This window comes from Caloenas nicobarica, chromosome 1 (genome assembly GCF_036013445.1).
Source record: "Caloenas nicobarica isolate bCalNic1 chromosome 1, bCalNic1.hap1, whole genome shotgun sequence".
NCBI lineage: Eukaryota > Metazoa > Chordata > Aves > Columbiformes > Columbidae > Caloenas > Caloenas nicobarica.
Genome location: NC_088245.1, coordinates 27,659,286 through 27,681,199, shown reverse-complemented (window position 1 = coordinate 27,681,199; position 21,914 = coordinate 27,659,286). Strand labels below are relative to the sequence as shown.

The window sequence follows — 21,914 nt, the reverse complement described above, 5'->3', positions numbered from 1 at the left end:
CCACACATAATCATTTACAAAGCAGAGCCATAAGGATGGTGAAATCTTTCGTTCTTTTCTTTCTTTCCTATAGTTCTATTCTTTTGCTTTCCTTTTTATAAGTAATACAGCAACATGAGATTTACAGCTCCACATGTGCCGCCAACTTTTTATGTTTACCAGTTGAACCTACAATAACGTAAATCCTTCTGCCACCAAATCATTTGCCAATCCAGCCAAGCTGCAGAATAAAAGCCTTTTGTTTACAGACCTTAAGTGTCGTGTGTACTGTTTTCCAACCAAGGGGACCCACAAACCTGAGTCACTTCTTCCCCCACTCATATCTCTGGGTGGGATGTGACAAATGGGAGGTTCTTGCAGAACTCCTGTGCCCATCTGTGCCAAGTATCTGGGTGTTAAGCTTGTGGGCATTTCTCAGACAACAGTGCTAGAGGCAATGGGCCATGGCTCTATCCCTGTCCATCTCTGCAGATGGAATTTCCTCACTCTTAGCACTGGGTAGTACCTACGCCATTTTTTTCTATAGGCAGTCTTCTTGGTATTTAAGCTCAAGTGAGCACTTCTAAGGTTCATCAGATGAGATGGTTCATTTCAGCTATATAAGCAAGCTATTCTGGGATTCATCTCATAAAGTTTATAAATACCTACAGCTTCAAAGATTCTTTGAGCTGTGGTAGTGTTCTGTGATTCAGAAATTTCTTTCAAAGGGGGCTGTGGTTCTGCAGAAAAAACTCCAAGACCAATTCAGCATTTCAAATTAACAAATATATCTCATTTTTTTAGTAATCCTTGAGATATCCAGTAATACTGGGTCAAAATCTTCTGATTTATGTGCAGGACACTGACCAATTGAAAAACTTTCCTAAGAATAGAAACAAAGAACTGTCTTGTGGAGGTTTTTTTTTTTCCAGATGGGTTGAAAGATTGCAGAAACTATGTCCTTCAATCCACCCATTTGACCCTATGCACACACTGAAATGCTTGGACAGCCGAAGATATTTTAATGATGGCCTAAGTGAATTATCACATCAATAAAAAAGTTACTTTTAAAAATTCCAACTAACTTGGAAACTTGGAAAACATCCATGCAAAGCATTTGTTCTAAAGTTTATAAGCAACATAAACTTAAAGAAAGTTCACTGCTAACTGATGACTGTATCAGTAATACGTGTCCATGTGGACTGCGTTTTCAACAGGTGCAGTTATTTACTTCTGTGGAGTATACATCCATCCTTGCCAGTGGCTTTTTCGAGGTCATTTCTCTGTTGAATTGTCAAAGCCAAATATACTGCAGTTAAGAATTTTTTACTTCTGTTGCTGCAATTCTGTGCTAAATGGCATAACGCTAAGGTCACTATTTTTCTGTTAATGCTATAAATCTTTCACCATGGTCTGATTTCCTAACAGAAAACTGATGGCTGCAAACACACACAAAAAATAGGGCAAAATATACTTCATGCAATATAAGCATAAATGTATAGTGCCATTACAACCCTAACGTGAATCATCGTGAATACAGTGATGAATCCTTATAGCTTTTATACGAGTATATGCCCCTGAGCTTACAAAGGACCTTGAGCACAGAGCATGGCAAAATGTCAGTGACCCACCATTCCTCTTTAAAAGTAAGTCTCAGTGGTTAATATGCATGGCAGACATGTATGGGTCAGTCTCTTCCCGGGAAAAATACAGCACAGTTCAAGTGCAGGACTGTTAAATATTTGCATAGTTTTGAAATGAACCAGTTGAGAAAATCTCTTTTTCTTCATCCCAAGGATGTCCAAGTTTCCACAATTGTTCCTGGGGCAGTGATGACTATGTGTAAACTATTGTCAATGTCGGGGGGGAACGGAGCCCTCCAAACGCCTCGCTCGCTCTGGACGTGAAATACAACTAAAGTTTTCCATCTCCTCATTGCCCCCTCGGCCCCCCTTGCCCTTCCTCCCCGCCCACCCCGCCGCCCGGGCCGCACGCAGGCACCGTCGCCCCCCCAAGCGCAGCGGCAGGGACCTGCTGCCGGGGGTCGCGGGTGGCCGGGAGGGCAGAGCCGAGGGCACCCTGTCCTTGTCGTGTCCCTGGCCCTGCCGTGTCTCTGTCCTCACACACGGCATGGCCCAAGCATCCGGGACCAGGTCCGCCCGCCTCCAGGTTGCCGGGGCAGGGCTGCTTTCCCCTCCCACCCCCGGCGGCTCCCAGCCGCGTTGCGATATGCCGGGCCCTACCGCGGCTTGTCATCCGCCCCAGCCAAAGGCAGGGAGCAGCCCCTGGCCGGCCGCCAGCCGTCTCCCTCCCAGCTACCTCCCCCTGGCCGGCCGCTCCGCAGAGCGGGATCCTCCTGCCTCCGGTCCTACACGTTATAGCGCAGAGAACCCCACGGCAGAGCCGCCAGCCAGCCCGGGGCAGCATGTCCGGTACCAAATACGTAGACTCGGAGGTAGGACCGCCGGGGACACGGAGTCAGGAGGCTGCAGCAGCCCCGCTGTTTTCCCCGCCGCCCTCCCGCCCGGCGCTGGGTACCTGCGGCGGCTCGGCCCCCCGCGCTCCCCGCCCGCTGCAGCGCCCGGACCCGCAGAGGAGCGGGGCGCGGGGGCAGCTCGGCGGCGGTACCAGCGGCCGGGGGGAGGGCGGACAACCGGGCATCTACGGCAGGGACAGCGGGGCAGAGCGACCCGGGGGCTCGTCCCTTGCGGCCGGGCCGGGACCGCGGTGAGGACGCCGTGGTGGCGGCCGTACGGCGAGGGCAGTATGCGGAGGGCGCTTACGGCGAGGGCGCCGGGGTGAAGGGGGCACGGTGATGGCCGTGCGGGGAGGGCGGTGTAGCGAGTGCAGTACAGTGAGGACAGTACGGTGAGGGCGTTGGGGTGGTTGGGGCACGGCGAGGGCGCCGTGGCTCCGGTCCGCGCGGAGGGCTGTATCGCGAGGGCAGCGTGGGGAGCGCAGGATGGGCAGGGGGCTGTCTGGGCCCCCCGGCCGCTCCCCGCGCTGCCCATGGGGGCCGCGGCTGCGTCCTCCCCGCTCAGGGGCGGCTGCGCTCCGCCCTGGGGCAGCGTCGCGGAGCGGGGCCGGTGCGGGGCGTGTGGGGTGCGGCGGGGCGCGGGCCGGGGCCGCCTGGCGGCGGGAGCCGGTGCCGTGCCTGGTACCGCGGGGGTGTGGTGTGCGCCCCGCGGCCGAGGTTAAATAGCCGGGGCGAGAGCTGCCCCGCAGCGAGGCACCCACCGCTCCGCGGGACCCGCGGCCGCCTCCCCCAGCCCGCCCTCCTGCGCGGCGCTGCCCTGCCCTGCCCTGCCCTCCTCGGCTCTGCCCTCCCGCCCTCCCTCCCTCTCCGCAGGGCTTTCTGTACACGGCACCCATCAGGGAGCAGGGCAACATCTACAAGCCCAACAACAAGATGATGGCAGATGAGCTGAACGAAAAGGCAGTGCACGACGTGCACACCAAAGAGATCGACCTGGTCAACCGAGACCCTAAGCACCTCAACGACGACGTGGTCAAGGTGAGGGGGACGAGGCGGGACGGGGCGAGGGGTGATGCCCGTTCCGGGCAGCTGCCTGTCCTGCCGAGGCAGAGTACGGGGACACTGCCAGGGCGACCGCAGCCGGCGAACCGCTTCCCTCCACCTGCTGCAAGAGGGAAAGGGCCGGGGGGACGTTTCGAAATTTGTCTTTTTTTTTTTTTTTTTTTTTTTAAAGAGGGTGCAGGAGAGAGGCGGGCAGCGGAGCAGGGCAGCCCGGTGGAGCTCCTTGCAGAGGCGGGTCGCATCCTCCCTCGGGCTGCCCGTGCTCTCCCTGCCGGGAGGGACCGGGCTGGGGAACCCAGCTTGCGGCGGCCCTCCGGAACAAGGGGCGGCCCGGTGCGGGGCTCCTGCAGCGGTGTGCCGGCAGGTCAGCCCTGCAGCCGGGACGTTGCTCTCGGGACCAGGGAAGCGGGAGGTAAAAAGGTTTCGTGACTTTACGTAACACCGGCAGAGAGATTTTCCTTCCCTCGGGCATGTATAGAGGCAGGGAAGGGAGGTGTCACCAGACCAGTGCAGTCTGAGCTTGCTGCGCTGCTGTGCACGGCCTGCGGGACGGATCGCGCTCCCTAAGTCAAGTGGGTGCAAAATCAGAGATCTTCGTGGACGTTTGGATTTGTTTCCTTGTTTTGTTTTCCTTGGTGTTTTTCCTTCCCGCAAGAAATGAAAAAAAGGAAATAAGCTAAGCAACATCTAACTGTGCCCTTATCTGGATTTTTTGTATGGATTTTTAGATCAGAGTTTGACTGCTTTGGCAAATCAGGGTTGATGGAGATTTTTGCTTGAAGTAATTTTGGTCAGAAAAATAATAGTGATTATTTTTCTCCTAGCAGATGAATTTTATACTATGCATGTGAAAATTGAGGATGGTGTCATCTGGGCTTGTCAGAACCTAGGAAAAATGGGAGTTGCCCAGCTGCAGTGGGTGTCTAAGCCACTAACTGGCTTTTTAGCGTCCAGCAGAGTCCGAGTGTGTGCAGTTCACCATGTTTTTTGGTCAGTAAGCACCATTATTGAAAAAGAGAAACATTTTATTGTTTCCAGAGAATCAAAAAGTTGAACTCTGGTTCCTGAATGTGTGTCAGTAGAATGATTTATGCTATGTGCAGACAATATAGCAAGGTCCCAAGTAACCTCAGATTCCACTGATTTCAACACAATTTGAAGGTGACGAATATGACCAGCCATTGTGCTGGGTCAACACTAAGAATTATCCCTTGGAGCAGGCTGTATCTTTAAGGAACTGTTGTCCGTTTTGCCATTTAGAAAGAAAAGGCATGAAGTTTTTATTTGTTTAGAAAAAAAAAATCATCTGTGTACCTATTGGCACAAATTTTCCATCAAAATGGTTGATTTTAAAAAGGAGAGAGCAATTCTTTTTTTCTCCTACCCACGGAAGAGCAGCTGAATAGACAAGGAATGCAACAGCTGAAGAATGAGACTGCCTCATGTCTTATTGCGTACATCAACAGAAGAAGTCCCCAAAGCAACCAAACCTTCTGAGGATGAGTCATAGCCCCCAAGCAAGTGGAATCCGAGTGTCCACAAACTTAACTAGGGAAAGAAAGATCCTGCTGGGAAAAAAAGGAGACCACTGACGGAAAAAACTCCTAACGGACTTGAAAGAAACTGAAGCGTACGAAGCCCATCCTGCCCTCTCTGCCTCCCACAGGGGCAATGATTAAGAAAATTTCTTACGTCAAATCATCTGAAAAAAAGTTGAAAAGTAAGAATTATAGGAATAGAAAGACAAGATTTTCGGGTTTGCTTTTTGAAATAACTGTGGACAAACACATTCATTGAAAACGAGCAAACAACCAGAACACCAGTACCACCTTTGCATCATCAAGAGAGCTCCTGGTAGTGCATGTAGTCACATCAAGACACAGGAATGTATCAAAATGAACTCGATGTTAGCCAGACAGTATCTATTTTGCGTCATAAAACCAGCAGCATTTGTAAAAAATGCGGACATTGTAAAGTAACAGTGTTCTCTCTTGTTACGAAGATAAATAAGAATTGCTTTGATTTTTATGAGTATTTTATGGATAGGTTCAGCCTGAAAAGTAGAGAGAGGAATTTTGCCACTATTTGAGTTTATTTGGACACTGCTTTCCAGTTCACCTTGTTAGCAGTAGCTGTAAAGTTCAGACTCAGTACCCAAGGGACAGGCTCAAATTGTGGTGAGGATGCACACTTTCAGTTACTGCCTTAGATATCAGTCTGCGGTCCCCTTCTGTCATGTATCTGCCTTTACTTCAGTTTTAAATCATCCAGGCAGTATTTAAAAAATACACTTGTACAACAGAAGGAGGCCCCATTCTCAGTCAGCTACTGAAAGAGAAAAATAAAAGTGTTCAGTGGTAGTGTAAGCCAGAAATATGGTTCAGGCTTAGCTCGATTTTGTTTAGAGCTGTTGCATTTTTCTAGATTCAGAACCTTCTGCTTTTTACCCAGCTTTTAATGCATTTCTTGCCACTTGACTATGAGGCACAATAGCATGGAAACTGGGGACAAATCAGTCAGCCATGAAATAGAAATGATTAGACAGAGAATGAGGAATCTGCTCTGTAAGCAGCTCTCTAAAAGGCCTCAGTGTTATCTGCATTCAAATACTTCCCACGGCACATTTAAAAAATAACCCTTGCTTGTGAGAAGCAAGAGACACGTTCCCTTGATGTGCAACACAGAGCACCTGCTCAGCTTCCTCTGCAGCAGGTACAGGGTGCAGGCAGCAATATCATAGAGATCCAGGCAAGAGGGAGAGACCTGGTTGAGATCCTTGTATAAAAACTAGACGCATGGAGCAGCTTTATACCGAAGTCACTAGTGACCGTGACTTTGCTTACGGTTTATCTTCAAATGAGCTACCAGGTGGAAGCTAAGTCCTGGAAGGTTTCCAGAAAAGTGGGGCAAATGACTGGGTTTCTGTTCAGAGCGAGATAGAAATAAAGTCTTACCTAACCTGAGGTCCACGAACAACGGAGTTGGCAGCTCTGTGCTGGAGGAAGCATGATCTAGTCAAATCACCGGAATTTCCTTCCTGTTCCAATTCCTTCAGCGGGGAGTGGGAAGGAAGGAGTTTCTTCCTCGTACGGCTGCTCTCGTGCGTCACCTTGGCAGGGTGAGAACGTGCAATGGTGGTCCCATGGCTTGTGAAGTTGGCTAGTCCTGTAGGAGTCAAGGAGGGAATCTGGCGAGGGAGAAACAGCCTCTGTGCAGCTGGGAGCTCGCTGGGAGTCATGCTGGTGATCATACAGCTATTTTGCCTCACAGTTGTATCTATTTCATATGTCTTTCACTGGATTATTGTACTGTTGGACTTGTGTCCCACAGTTTTTATTTATGTGTGATGAGATGCAACAAACAGTATAGAAAGCTGTTTGTTTTGTTTTGTTTTGTTTTGTTTTTCCCTCGTTCATTCCCTGATGACCCAGGACTCCCATGAAGGTGCCTGAAGTTCAGCCTTTGCTCTCCCTGTTTCCCAACACAATATTTGTGTTTTCCAGAGTATGGCTAAATTACAGCCTTCCAACTCTTTGGAGTTCAAAGTTTCTCAAAGTATCTGTGGTCATGTCTGCACAATGTTTACCGAATTTGGGAGAAGCGGAGGAGGGACCCAGTGTTCCTGCAGCGTGCGCTTCTCAGCACTTCTGTGCTCAGGGTGGGGATGGACTTGCCAGCCCTGCAAAGTCTGCTCCTTTGGGACTAGTGAGGACCAAATGTGCAGGCACATCTGCAGCCAGATTACAGTTTTTTCCGACAGTGTTGTGCCAGGAAGAAAGGCCTGTGCCTGGCCTACCATCTAGGACATAATTATTATTTTGTTTCAAACAAGTGGTGTCTATCTGCTGTTCATTGCATAAGAGTGCTTTTCTCTCTGGAAAAAAATACCAGTACTTGGCTAGAGATGTAAGGATGCAGAGCTTTTGTACCAAGTTTTAAACAGTTATGTATTCGTGCCTTCCACTTAAAGCTACTCACTGCAGGGAAAAGTCTGGAGTTTTTAGTCGGATGTTGACAAATACCATAACACCCTTACATAGGCATTAGGAAGGAAAGCCCTACTCAGCCATTTTAAAGCCATTTACAGTTTCTGCCCCTTTCTAATTAAACAAACAAACAAACAAAACCCACAAGATTTGGAAAAAACCAAAAACAAAAACCAAAAAAAAAAAACAAACCCAGTTTGCCATTTTATTTAATCCTTCACAATTATGGTCCCTCACTGTTGTGCTGAGCTCGGTGTAAGTGAAACAGAGAGATGAGCAGGCAGAGCACCTCCCATCTCCACACCTGAAAACCTCCTGGAAGGAAAGCAGGAGTCGTCCCCTGCTGTTTTCGGATGGGAGGGCTAAGGGACTGAGGGCTATCACTCTGATGTGACAGCAGGCATCAGCCTGGGAGGAACATTATTCTGCTCTTCAACATGGTAAACCACAAGACAAGGTGCTTTTTCTGAAACAAGGAATTAAATGAAATGTAATGCAGACCCCCTTTGATTGCTTTCAGGTGTTGTTAAAAGTCCCTTGAAAACAGATAAATATATAAGTTGGTAAATATATGAATAGAAATGTGTGTGTGTGTTCTAATGCAAGCTTGTCATCTCAACCCTTGCTATGGGCAGTGGTGGAAGACAGATACCTCTGGAGCCAGGTTCACATCACAAAGTTCAGGCCTAACCATAGGACAGAATGAGCAGTGCTCTCAAAGAGTGTGTTGCTCTCCAGTGATGATACATGTAGCCTTGACATGACACCTTACTTTTACACGACTGCCTTTAAATGAAATAATTCTTAATCTTTGTTTCTTAGTAATGTCCAGCTGTGGGGTTTATGTTTAAAATGCAAGAATATTCAAATGTTTGACTTTGGCTATCCACATGATACAATTCTGCTTCAAATATTTCATCCAAAGCTAGTGTGGGAGTGAGAAATTAAGACCTGCCGTCATTACGAATGTCAGTTTATATGAGGACTGAGCGAGGCCTTAGAGTTCTGAACAACTGTTTTCTTTCACAGACATTAGGACTTCCCAGACATGGAATTTCTGAGTGTCCGTAAGATTACAGATAATAATAGCATTTGTTATAATGAAAGCATCTTTCTCAAAAAAATGTGTTTGCATTTAAGCTCATAGTGTTATTAAAGCCTTATGCACGGCCTTCTTGCTTAGCATGGTGAACATGACTCATAACTCCATAGAAAAATGTTCATTAGATGGCCATGGGGACAGAGCCAAGGATTCAGCATGGATGTTCCTTTTGTTAGAATTTATTGGACACTATGTTAGATTCAGAGGAAACAAATATTTTTCATTTCTGTTAAATTCAACAGACTTTAGTAATACATTAGAAAATTTTAAGAATATGAATTAATTTTAGATTTTTTTAGCCCAATATATGCTTAGAAGTATCGTCTTGTGTTGCAGAGAGTATGGACATCTAAAACTGAAGAAAATTATTAAAATCAAAAACTCTCCAGGGGGAAAAAGGGATAAATGCGTATAGTAGAGTGATCTGTCCATGAGGTCCCCAGTGAGAATTTGATCTGTGTTGTATTTTAGGCAACAGAGAGAAGAAAATGCAAATAAACTTGAATGTTTCCGTAAAACTTGTGATCTCCAGAAAACTGAAGCAAGATATAGTTCTGAACTAAGATAAGTTTGCATTTCCCACAGCTCTCAAATATCCTTGTAATAAACAGAGCAGGATGAAATCTACATTGGCAATTGATGTTTTGAGCTTTTTGATCCAGAACTACCATATTTCTTTTCTTTTCCAGACAAATGGCAGTAATAGAAACCATATTGGACTAAAAAGGATTTGTCATCTCTAAGATTAAATAAAAGTTATGCTATTAAATTTGATTTATTGGGGAGGCAGGTTTAACTATTAGTCTCTTTAAATTTTTCTGGTGGATTTCTTATGAAAGTGTCTTTTGATAGTTTCAGAACAAACTTTGAATTTTATGCAATATCGTTCTTGTCAGAAATTATGTCATCAGATTAACATTCAAAAGGACAAATAGTTTCAGTACCACCATCCCCACTCTAATGAGCACATTACTTGATAAAACTTGCACTCGATTTTATTCAAGACAGTGAAGGAGCTGTGCTATAGATCTTAATGGGGCTGTACAATGACAGGGTTTGTCCGTAGTCTTCTATTTACCTGGCCCATGTACTTTATTTTCAAATAAATGGGAACTGATGAACTCAGCTTCATAGATAAGAAGTGAGAAGATACTCTCACAGCTGAAGGTGAAAGCATCACATTCCCAGTCCAGACTCCCACTGTGCCGAATTCATACTGGGAGTTCCAGAAAAGCCTAAGGAAGTCTCATAGAGGGATGGCAACACTTCCTCTGTCAAATTTGAAATCCTTTATTGGAATTCAAGCAAATGCTACAAGAAAAAAGATCAGTTTTCCTTCAAGATGAAGTTAATACCTCCTGTAGACCTCAGCTGTAAAGTCTCCTGTTATTTTATGAAGTCCAAGTTCATGTATCTCTGTTCTAGTGCAGTTTAGGACAAGATCAGAACTGTAGACTAAAGATATAATTGTAGTTATGAAATATTAAAGAAATAGCTACCTTGTATTTAAAGATCAGTAATTTAAGATTTTGCATAGGAAGGACCACCTTCTAACAGGAGAAATGCAGAGGTAATTTTTTAAAAAGGAACGGAGAGGCAGCTGGGCATTGCTGTTCACTCACTGTCAGCGCTAAGCATATTCGGGTAGAAATGACAGAAAAGATGAGAACAAGTTACACAGATTGGCTAACAAGAATTGCCGTGGTTAACAGAAATGTGTTTGTGGGTAGTATACCTACTTCAGATTCTCTTCTCCTTAGATTCCCTTTAGAAATGATAAAGAGAAAAAATTGGTTTCCACATCTGAAGCACCCTGTAAAGCTGCCTGTCTCTCTCCACACACTACTAGAGAGTCTAACGTCGCTATATTTCCTTTTCCCGTTAGTGCCTAAATTTAGGACAGATGAAGCTAGAGCAAGCTCTAAAAAGTTATACATAATAGGAGTTTATAACCTTAATAGCAGGTCTGTAAACCTGCATTGAGGGCAATATAATAATATGATATAAATATAAATAATGTATAAAAATATTAAAATATAATATAAAATCTATTTACATAATAACTTCACTTTTGTCAATATTTCTGGATTTTTGTTAACTCCAGACCGCACTGGAATCAATAAAATAATTCCCATTATCTTTAGTGTAGTCAAAACTTCACCTCAGTGTTCACGCTGATGAATATACTTCTTTAAACATACAGATGGGCAGACATATGTGGATGTACATACACACAGGTGTATGTGAGTTCTTTGCTAAAACAGCTGTATCCAACAAGGAATTGTGGAACATGTAACAAATAGTTAAATGAAGAAAGCTTCTTAGGAGTTTCTCTTTGGGAAAACTGCTACAGTCTCCCAGTTTCCAGGGAGGAAAACAGCCACTTTTTTTTTTTTTTTTTTTTCCTGACTGCTTACTCTGACAACATCCATGTATTTTCCAAGGAACTGGCTGACATGACATCCCCACCTGCGCAGGAAGTCTCGCTGTGTTTCAGAGGAGCGCAGGTGTCTCCTGGAGACTGATAGTCTTTCCTTCTGCTGGACTGTATGGAAACAGGACACGCTAGGGCTTCAGGAAGAGATCTCTGGAGAATGCCCGGTTGCTCCAGTGCTGACCCGTTGGCATCAGCTGCATTTTTCTCACAAGTGCTTCCACAGATTTTGATGAGCCTGCCCATCTGATAAAACGAAGCTCATCGCCAGGGCTTTTCTGATATGTAATCAGTAACTCAGCATGGGCAGGGAGCAGGAGGTTGTTCTCTCAGTAATTAGTAGGAAATTGCTTTTTGGCTATTTTCGTCGATTTTCACTTTGTGAAATGGTGACCTGCAATCAGAACCTATTTCTAAGTCATGGCATTATTTAAATTGTTTACAATCCATTTGAATATTTGTTATGTGTGCAGTAGGGGTCAATCCTGACTGAACTGGTTTTCTTATCTGGCTGAGAAGAGTGTAGTCCTTCAAATCTACTTTCCAACATGAATATCTTTGTTTATTAAAGCATTGTTTGCTTTTCTGGGGTACTCTGTAGTGCGCAGGAAAGATTCACTATATCCATCAAGACATCTGCCAGAAGAACTCACTTTACTTGCCATATCGTGGAAAGCAGGCACTGGGAGACAGGGAATGTAATGCAAATTCATTGGTCAGTTTGAACAAGTAACTGGGGTGGAACAGTTCTGCTTGCTTGTTTAGAGTTTCATTTGCCTTGGAATTGCTTGTCATTTTGCTGCATTTAACCAGCTTTGCACAAAAACTATGGTCCTAGCCACCTGCACTTATGGCACCTCTATTTTTGTTGATAGGAATGAGCCCACTGATCTGGCTAGTGCCCAGAAGAGCAGTGTGCTCTGAAGGTAGAGTTCAAGGCTGACAGGCAGAGCCTCATCTTGCTGTAACCCAGTCTAGAGGGGCTCTTGGGATTCCCTTGTTAGATGCCCACCACCATACCAAGAGTCAAGGTGATTTATTGACTTGTGATGGAACTTATCCCATCTCTGGACACTACTGGATGTTCATGTTTTGAAGTCACCCATGCTATAGCCTGAGGCTCATATGAATACGCTGGAATAGAATGAGTTTTGCCTTAATAACACACCTGACAGCACCTAACGTTTGCTGTTGAAAACAGCTATTAGTGAGGAAGTAGAACATCTAGGCATTGTGAAGTTCTATGTTTTCAGGAACAAAGTGCCAGCTTCTCTAGTAACTGCAGGCAAACATTTGCTAAATGGAGATTACACAGCGCTCTTAAAAGGGTGAATGATTTTTTAGAGTAGAAACAAGTGAAAACACTGTTTAAGTTCCTATAATCCCATGCAACCAAGGCATGGCTATGCATCCTCAGGTAGAGCACTGGATCTCTTTGCAGTGGTCGCAACTGTCCTCCCGTTCCTCTTTCACGTAGACCTGGCAGCCATGAGGTGCTACTGTGTGATACACCCCACACCTTCAAAATAGCAAAGCCTGCTGGTGTCTGGGAAGGGAGAGGAGCAGCTTTACCCCTAGGAGTCCCAACACCTCCCGTGCTCTTTCCCTTAGATTCAGTAGAAGCAACCTAATATGCTTTTTCATCATTTTCTGATAAACTGTGGTAGTGGTCAGGAAGACAAGCACTAGCAGATGTAGTAACATGATATTTCAAAGGGTCAAGGAAACCTTTAGATGGTTAGCTGGTATCACTGATTTAACAGAATGGTTGTGAGCTTATTGCTTAGGGGACTTTTTGCTTCCGCTGTGATACTTTCATTTTCCAAGCACCGTAACTGTCAATTTTATAATTTCAAATAGTATGTGGAAGTACACAAGCAAATAATGATCTCAGATGCTCATGCATTTTCTAGTTTTCAGTAACATACACCACAGTCTTCTCCATAGTAGTGCTGCACCTGTCCAGAACATCACCTCCCAAATGTGACTTATGATCTTTTATACATTTTCTTCTGATGAATGTTTGTTTAAAGGACATTGAATGAATTGGGAAGTTTTACAAATTGCATTTATCACAACAGAAAAAAGAACATATGTGCTTTTTTTCTATATGTCTGTTTCAAGTCTTACAGGGACACACAACAATCTGGTGAAACAATATTATACTTACAGTCTTGGTATCAGGAAAAAACCTGTCTAAAAACAGCAAAGGGTGAACAGTAAAGAAAGTTTCCACATTATGTGCTAAAAACGTAAAAAAAAAAACAAACCCGAACAAACTAGCTTGTGACTCTTTCTTGTATAAATACATATTGAGACTTGACTATAGCCCTGGTCTGGCAGAGCATGTAAGCACACTGACATCAGTGGGACAATTCACATTTTTCAGGTTGTGTGCATATTCAAGTAGTTTGCTTGACTGGAAATATTAGTGATCAATCAAGAGAGATCCAGTAAGGATCTAAGCATCTTTTCATTGACTCCAAAGGGTGTTGATGGCACTCAAAAATGTAGACATCCTCAGTGCTTGTTTGGGTTCCTCCTCAGTGGAGTCGCAGTGGTGCCTGCCCATGCGAACTGCATGCTGTGAGCACAGTAGCAGCACCCAGCTACCACACATGAAGGTTTGACTATTTATAGCTGCGATCACAGAAATGTAGGTGAGGTCAAAGCCCCCATAAAATGCTGATGGACTTAATAATTTTTTTCTGATAGACTTCACACAGTCAATTTTTTGATGTAATGGATATTACGGACCTCGAAAAAACAAACTTCTGAGGAGAAGCACAGCTGTTAAGTAGACAATTTGAAGTTGGCATATAACTCACTTTTCCAGCCTGCCAGGTTTTGATACAAAGAGTGGCAAGGTCAACAGGTCAACTATTTTAATATATAAAGCTTATATCCTTGAGTCAGCTGAGGGTTTTTTAGAAAAAAACAATAACTTCACAATGCAAAGCTTTTTTAATTAATGGGTTTTTTTTTCTTTAAACAGACTTTGAAAAAAGAAGACAAATCCCCCGTACCATTTCCTTTTCTTGTAAATAAATCTCTTTTAGAATCAAAGCAGGTTCCTTAATTTCCTGATACGAGTTTAATAAACATATGCAGAGCAAAAGAAGCTGTGGTAATTCTCATAGCAGAATCAGACAAAAGCTTCAATCAATGTAAAAACTGGCTTTACCAAACTGAATAGTAGGAAACAAAGAATAGCTGAAGTCAGGAAGTGTATTGTAGGCATGGAACAGTAGTTGATAGTGTTTAATAGCTTTGGCTGAAACAGAAGGCCGTAGCAAGTTATGAGCATCCTTTGGAGGGTCAGAACAAATTTCCTTTACTTCTCTCCGGTCACAAGTGAACGTGCTTGTATTTTCATTAGCTTTACAAAAAACTCACCGTGATTTCACAGGACACCCTGACAGCTCTAGAGGAACAAACTGCATGCTGAACATGCAATATGCTGAACAAGACTGGTGCCTAACCTAAGCATGCCTTTATGCAGGTAAAACAGAGTTCTTCACAGATCTACATGCACATGATGCTTTGGCAAAAGTGGCCTTGAGAACAATACCCTAAAAAAAGGTATCTTATCCTTGCAAGCCAGTTAGGTTCATTTCCAGAAGTTAAGAGTGTCCTTCTTCTCTAGGGTCATATTTCTGGCCACTTCTCTTTCTCCTGTCAGTCCTATTTTTACTCAGTTCAGTTGGACTCTCGTTATCAGTCTGATGGCACTCACCGACACCGAGTGCTACTGAACTAAAAGCCAGAGGAGAGTAATAGGAGAATGCGAGGAGTGAGAAATCCAAGTGATGTAATGTAACCTATAGCAAGGCAAAATGCATCCAGTCACCTACTCGTGGTCCCTGTGAGTGAAAAACAGGATCTTTCATGGGAGTGGTTCAGTGCAGGAAGAATCTGGGTGATATCTCAGTTCCTGCAGTGTAAGGACTTATCTCTACAGTGAAACAAATAGAGTGTTTCGCAGCCAGTGGATCTGTATGTGATCTGTTAGCAGCTGAGAAGTAGAAGAGCCCAGATTACCTCAACTCTTTGCCTGTCTTTATTTAGACTGTACACTGCTGCGGGTAAGTCTGGTTTTGGACGGCACCACAAATGTTCATGTTCCAGTCAAACCTGGACTCTCTTGACACGTATATAATTTCACAACATTCTTACATCTTTTAGGGAGATGACAGCTTCATTTTGACTCTGTATTCATCTGAGAGTTTTTAGAGTTGCCAGGCTGTATTTCTGACCTTTCACTCTTGTGTTCAGTTTGGTGTCTTCCTTATTCAAAGTGGAGCAATGTGGAATATGGGACTTGATGAATAATGAAATGGGAAAGATACGGCTGTGGTTCCTGTAGCACCATCTATTCAGCTTCTGTGCATTGGTAGAAACATTCCAAGAGCTGTTAAAATTGCTCCAAGAAAGTAACCTTTTGACAATTGTTGGTGGCATGAATATACCACTATTATAATCTCACAGACAGATTGATTCCTGTGTACTTTTAGGACAACTGTGTATGACTTGAGCTGGGAAATCCTGGCCAAAGATATATCGTAAATGTTCTAATATTAGCATAATCTCTTGGAATGAGGACAGGGCTCTCCATCTGGAAATGCTATATGGCGTGATTCTTCTGTCAGCTCTCTGTGGAGCTGAACAGAACTTCTTGAATGTCTTGGAGCACACGACAGGCTAAATGCATTATTGAGAATCACGATTACAGAAATTTTACTCTTTGATTGTAAAACAAATGAATTTACTGGCTTCTCTTTTTCAGTAAAACATTCATTATCATGAATTATTTTGAAAGAAATCAAATAGCAGGCCAGTATTACTATTTATTTTAAAAGTCTAGGAAATTCACATTAACCTATACTTTCTCTTTGCATGCCAAAAATATGTTTTGCTGATAAAAACAGGTCACACTTAGCTAAATTAAAGACGTAACCATGAAAAGGCTAATAAAGCTCAGTGTAAGCTTGCTTTCCTGCTGGCTTGATTGGCCAGTTAAAAAAAAAAATACAAGATAGATTCCGCCACAACTGAACTGAAAACTAAGACTTTAGGCATGACCTTGAATAGTCCTCACTGCACTGAACAGCTCTATGGTGCCTGTGTGCACAAACTGGCTCTGTCAAGGATCACAGCATCAATAAGTGGGAAGCACGCAATAAATTGCCAGAAGTTTTACTATAAGAGGGCCATGCTCAACCATGTAGTCTTCATGTAGCATCATTTTTTGAGAAGCGACTACTTCTTTTTTTCTGTAATAATTTTGGGTTTTGCCATCATCTGCCTGTCTTTGTTATCTGATTTTGAGGCAAATGTTGATAATAAGCCAAGAATACCCATTTGCTTTGAAAATGAGCTGCCATGGGACATGGGCTACGAGGAAAAGCTTGCTTTTGAGTAGCTGCAGAAACAGATAATATAAGCATGCTTGGTTGTATATTCCAAAAAGAAAATACACTTGCCCCATAAACTCAGGTGTACATTTTTGCAACATGTATAGTCAGTTGAATAAGAATGATTCAGTGAGCAATATGCAGATGTTTAAATGATCTTAATAGTTTTTTCTGTGTGAGTAGATGTAAGTCAATGAGATGCCATCAGCAGGAGGTATTGTTAATATTGACTTCCCAGTGTATATATCTACAGCCTTCTCTTCTTTTCTAAAATCCTGTGATTGATAAAAGGACATCTGATTGCTTCATTTAGTAAAAAAGATCACAATACATCCAGGAAAGTTTCTTGCTCTGTCTTACTAGACTGCAGCTAACATTTAATGGCTCTTTGAAGTAATTATTTTATGGCCAGTGTACTTCAAAAAGCTAACTTTTTGTCAGTTGTTTAGTCCCCAAACATGAACTTTTATATCTGATGACGCCATAACGGACATAGAGAGTATATCGTTGCCCGTGGTGCCTTTCCCAGAATCAGAGATATTTTTACCAGAGCTTCAGCGTTGCGCCTGCTGAAATTACAGAGCCCAAATAATTTCTAGCTTCCTGTGAACTCAGCAGTGAATGTAGTGTATTTTTTTTGCTGTCTTTAGACACTGATTTCAAGGAAACAGTTTCCTAAGGTTTGTACTAAAAATTCATACGTACAACCTACAGAAGCAGAGATTATTTCATGTGCATAGAACTATTGTGAAGAGAGCCATGACTCAAACTCTCTTTTTGTTTTCTGTTTTTGTAGCTATTATTTAAAATTATGCTGTTCAGTTTCAGAAAGTCCAAACAAGCTTTTGGTTCTGTACATCTTTGCAGACAAGTGGACAGCACTGAGGTGTGTTCGTTTGGTATGTAGCCAACACAGATTCTGCCATTGGTTTCTGCGGAGACAGAATTTCAACTCAAATGCTACCTTTAGATATGATGATGATGGTGATGATGAATTCCCATCCTGAAGAATCATAGATCACTTTCAGATCACCAGAGCCAGTTCAGAGTAGCAGATAAAGAGTAGAAGGTTTATAGTTTGTGTTATATCTGATGTCCAGAGAGAAGCACTGGCAGACAGTGATGGTGGCACAGCACACAGCAGTCGGAGAGTGATATTTCAGCCCAGCAAGAGGTTGAATTAAGCTAGCTGCATAATAGGCATTCAAGATAGTTGATGTCAGCCGATTCAGAAATTTCAGAATGTTGTTGTTTTTGTTGAAGAAACTGGAAAGTCCGGTTTTGTTTGGGGTTTTTTTTGTAGTGAGATGGTAGCTTCTGTTTGGAGGTGATTGAAGACTCAACAGGAGAGAGGGAGGAGTACTTTCCCATTTTTATATAAATTTTAGATTAATAGAAGTGATTGTGAGCATTTTCCTACAGTATAAGCAATACTTCTACCTCCTTCCAGCATGCTAAGGTACCATTGCCTGAGTTTCTGAGGCTGTTGGCCCATGTCATACTTACCCTGCTCCTGTAAATCTTCACTGACAGCAGCAGCATCATCTCACTTTGGGATCCAGTCCCAGGAATGCGATTTCTTTTTTTCTTTCACCTGATTTAAACAGCCATTTAGTTTCTTGCAGAGGAATTGTGTTGTGATGTTCTCTTTCCTGTTGAATGCAGCACCTATACAATTGGTTGTGCTAACTAAATTAAATATCCTGTATTGTGGGTTATATCAAACACGTTTGTGTGACAAGGAGCTGAACCATCATCGCAATTCTGTTAATTTTCTAATAGAAATGTTATGACAATTAAGCTTCCTGAATAGCTCAGTATTTCAACAGAAAGCAGTAAAATATGCCTGCTGGAATGCACCGCTTCCTTAGGTGACTTTTTGAAAGATTTATGAGTAGTTAAAACTATGAAATATGTGGAAGAGTGTGTTCCTTCTAAATATTAATACGTTATCCTGCCCATGTCTTTCATGAACAGTGTTATCACATAAACAGCATAGGCTAGAACAAAATGGCTCTAATGTGAGGAGCCTCCTTGAGTTTAATAAGATAGAAGAGCTCCCTAACTCTTTTAGACTAAGGAGGAGCTTGCTCTGCCTGATGCTGATCCAAATCCAGCATCTTACTTTTCAGTCAGCTGATGACTATCTATGCCTGTTTCAAAGTGTATATTTAAATAGCTAGCCTCATCATTTATTCACAGTCAAAATTCAGCAAGGAAGGATTGGAAAATTGTGGTGAATAAAACACATTTTATTGATGCATGCTTGAGGTATGTAAAAAGCCAAAGTAGTGACTGCATTTATTCCATTCATAAAGACGTGAAAAGCAATGAAAGCATGATTCTGTTCACCTGGTTTGTCCCTTAAGGCTGTAAGAGATGAGGAAATTATATACAGTTTTGTGGACATCTCCGTCTAGAAGTTAGATGTCTGATTTTGAGCTAATCATTAAGGCTCCCTAGTAGTCACTGGAGAAAGATAGTTGCTGAAGATTCATGGCTTAAATGATGTGTTAAAATGGGTTGAATCATGTTGGGATGCAGGATGTACATGCTTGGGTGTTTTGTTGCAGGGGACCATTGCTCTTCAGAAAAGGTGTTTCTGGAATCCACCCTTGATGCCAACATCTGACTGACCTGACTTTGTGTTCTTTGCTGCAGATTGATTTTGAAGATGTGATTGCTGAGCCAGAGGGAACACACAGCTTTGATGGGATTTGGAAGGCCAGTTTTACCACCTTCACTGTAACGAAATACTGGTTTTATCGTTTACTGTCAGCAATCTTTGGCATTCCTATGGCTCTCATCTGGGGCATCTACTTTGCCATTTTGTCATTCCTTCACATCTGGGCAGTGGTGCCGTGCATAAGGAGCTACCTGATTGAGATCCAGTGCATTAGCCGCGTCTATTCGATCTGCATCCACACGTTCTGCGACCCACTTTTTGAGGCCATAGGCAAAATGTTCAGCAGCATCCGAGCCACAGTACGGAAAGAAATTTGAGGGACATTTCAAGGAGACCCATCAGCCTAGGAAGGGGGTGGGGGTTTTGTGCTGTTTGGAGTGTTTTGGTGCCAGTTTTGTGTTTCCCAAAGCAAAGTACAGCAACTGGTGGTGGATATACTGGCCCAAAACAAAGAATCACTTGCTCAGTTTCTTTTTCTACTGTTTATTCTTACTGGACTACTTGCTTCGTTTTTTTTTTCTTTTTTTTTTTTTTTTAACTTCAGTCTGCATTTCAAACTAACCTTAAATGGTTATTCTTCCATGCCAGTTGTGTATCATTTTGCTGGCTGCTCAGTTCAGAGACTGAAGTGTTGTTGGATGCCTTTTTATCTCACCCTGCATTCCTTGTGAGATAAATCCACAGTGATACTGAAGAACGACAAAAATGCTTTCCAACACTGTAAAGCCATTCGTTTTATTGTGGCCAAAGAGCACAGAGCTATTGAAGCAGAATGAATGTGACCAGCTGGCAGGTTTTAGCAGAATGTTCTTTTTCAATTGGATTGTCAGTTGACTGCAGCTATTTACAGTCATGGTCAGATATGGTGCACTATGAATAAATTAGTTAAGTAAACAAATTAACTAACTAATATATGTCCTGAAAATCTAACACTTTATCAGGTTGGAGACATAGACACGTGAGAGCTTTTCATGTGCATAAAAAGCTTCAGTTGGTGCCTTTCTGTCACATTCTCTCTTGGAAGTTTGCATCCAGTAATTTCTCAGCCTTTGCTAGGATTGCAGAAGCAAACTGCAGTTGAGAACTAGAACTGGTCATTATGGAAATGTTTTCCTGACTGTGACTTATAACACCTCCCTTAGAGAGCAGTTAGGTGCTTATCTCATAGGCTTCTTTTGGTTTTGCAAAGTATTCATATAAATGCATATTGCAGGTCTGCCAGAGATAACCCTGAGTTACAAGAAAAACGAAGGTGTGCCAAGCACAAGCCACATGAGGCCAAGGAGGAGCTGCTCCAGAGAGAAACTTTTCTGCAGCTTTCAAAACTTCCCTACCAGCAGCAGTCAGCATGCCACTAGTACACAGATTATTTTCAGGAGAGTTGATCTTTCCTGAGTCAAAACTAATCCAATCACTAGAGGTGGTTTAGAAACTTTACACATTTGTGGGTTGTTTCGTTTGTTTTTAGCTAAGCTGCAACATCAGGAAGTCTTAAAGGGAGGGTGTTGTGTGAAACTACCACGTTGCAAAGTGCGAGGCCTAGAAAGCAAAGCCTTTGCGACATGTTGTGATGCTGTGACCTGCAGGAGCTTTTTGCCCTCGCGATAGTACTGTGTTCAGAGACGCTCTCTGCATCCCCATACGGTTTCCCTGAAGCGTTTGTAAAAATAGTTGTGAGGCCGGTCATCTTTATTGTAAACCAAGTTGGGGCCTGAGCCTGCTCCAGTTGAGATCTCCAGCAAACCACTTCTTGACCTCGGAGAGTGAAAGATTTTGCCCTTGGGATGAGCATGGAGCTGTCTGGTACACCTACAGCTTTTTTATTTAGTGCTGATATTTCACATATTGCTTTACCTAACACGGGAGTGCCTTCGGTTCCATTTCTGCCAAAGCATTGAAAGCTTTAAGAAATGCTGCATTTTTTATTGGGGGAGGGAAAAGGGGAGAGGGTGCACAAAAAAATTACAAAGCTATTAACTACTATTGTTCGCATTTAAAACAGACACTGGTATGGATATAGTTTTATGTTTTTCTATGTACATAATGAAGAGTGTACTATTATAGATTTTTTTTCAGTATTAAAAACAAGCAAGATTGTAAACAAGAAATATTTTATCTTTTTATGAGGAAAATCACGCTGAAGAATACCTTCTTGATTTACCGTATAAACTGTATATCCTGAAAGATGTCTGTTCACTTAGAGTTATTAGTCCCTAATCCAAATACATTGCTGATCCAAGACATTTACATTGTTGTTATACGCTTACAGATATAACTGCCACTTTTTTTAAAATTCTGCATGTACATTAAAGACTACAATAAAAAGATCTTTAACGGTAGCTCCTGTGTGACTTGTTTTTCCTTGAAAGTCATGTAAAAAATCTCATTTTATTAGAAAGAAAAGCCCAATATTTCTTGATACAGAAACAGAAAATGATGTCATTTGTTTCTCAAGAAAGAATGCATAAAACCATCTTGATTTGTGGTTCAAGATCTGACTCAGGAAGGCTCTTCCCAACAAAAAAGTGACATTTTTTCCCCAAGTAAATATTTTCTACTGCTAAATAAGTAGGCAGTAGGACTAGTGAATACAGCATTGAATAGGGAGCCTAAGCTGCTTTAAATGCTTGGTGTTCCTCAGTTTCCCTGCATTTCAAATTAGGATAATGATGTTTACTTGTAGACAATTTTAATATCAAATAAACAGAATGGTATCATAATATAGAGAGTTGGTTATAGCTCATTTTACATAGAAGAATTTGGCCATCCAAAATT

At 42.7% G+C, this 21,914-nt stretch overlaps 1 protein-coding gene across 1 annotated transcript; it reads left to right on the top strand.

Annotated features, from left to right (window-relative positions):
- Positions 1-2,240: 2,240 nt before the first annotated feature.
- CAV1 (caveolin 1) lies at positions 2,241-21,478 on the top strand. The gene is made up of 3 exons (XM_065640323.1): positions 2,241-2,434; positions 3,329-3,493; positions 19,115-21,478. Exons 1-3 carry the CDS (start codon positions 2,405-2,407, stop codon positions 19,454-19,456), a joined length of 537 nt encoding a protein of 178 aa, XP_065496395.1. The 5' UTR covers positions 2,241-2,404; the 3' UTR covers positions 19,457-21,478.
- Positions 21,479-21,914: the final 436 nt, after the last annotated feature.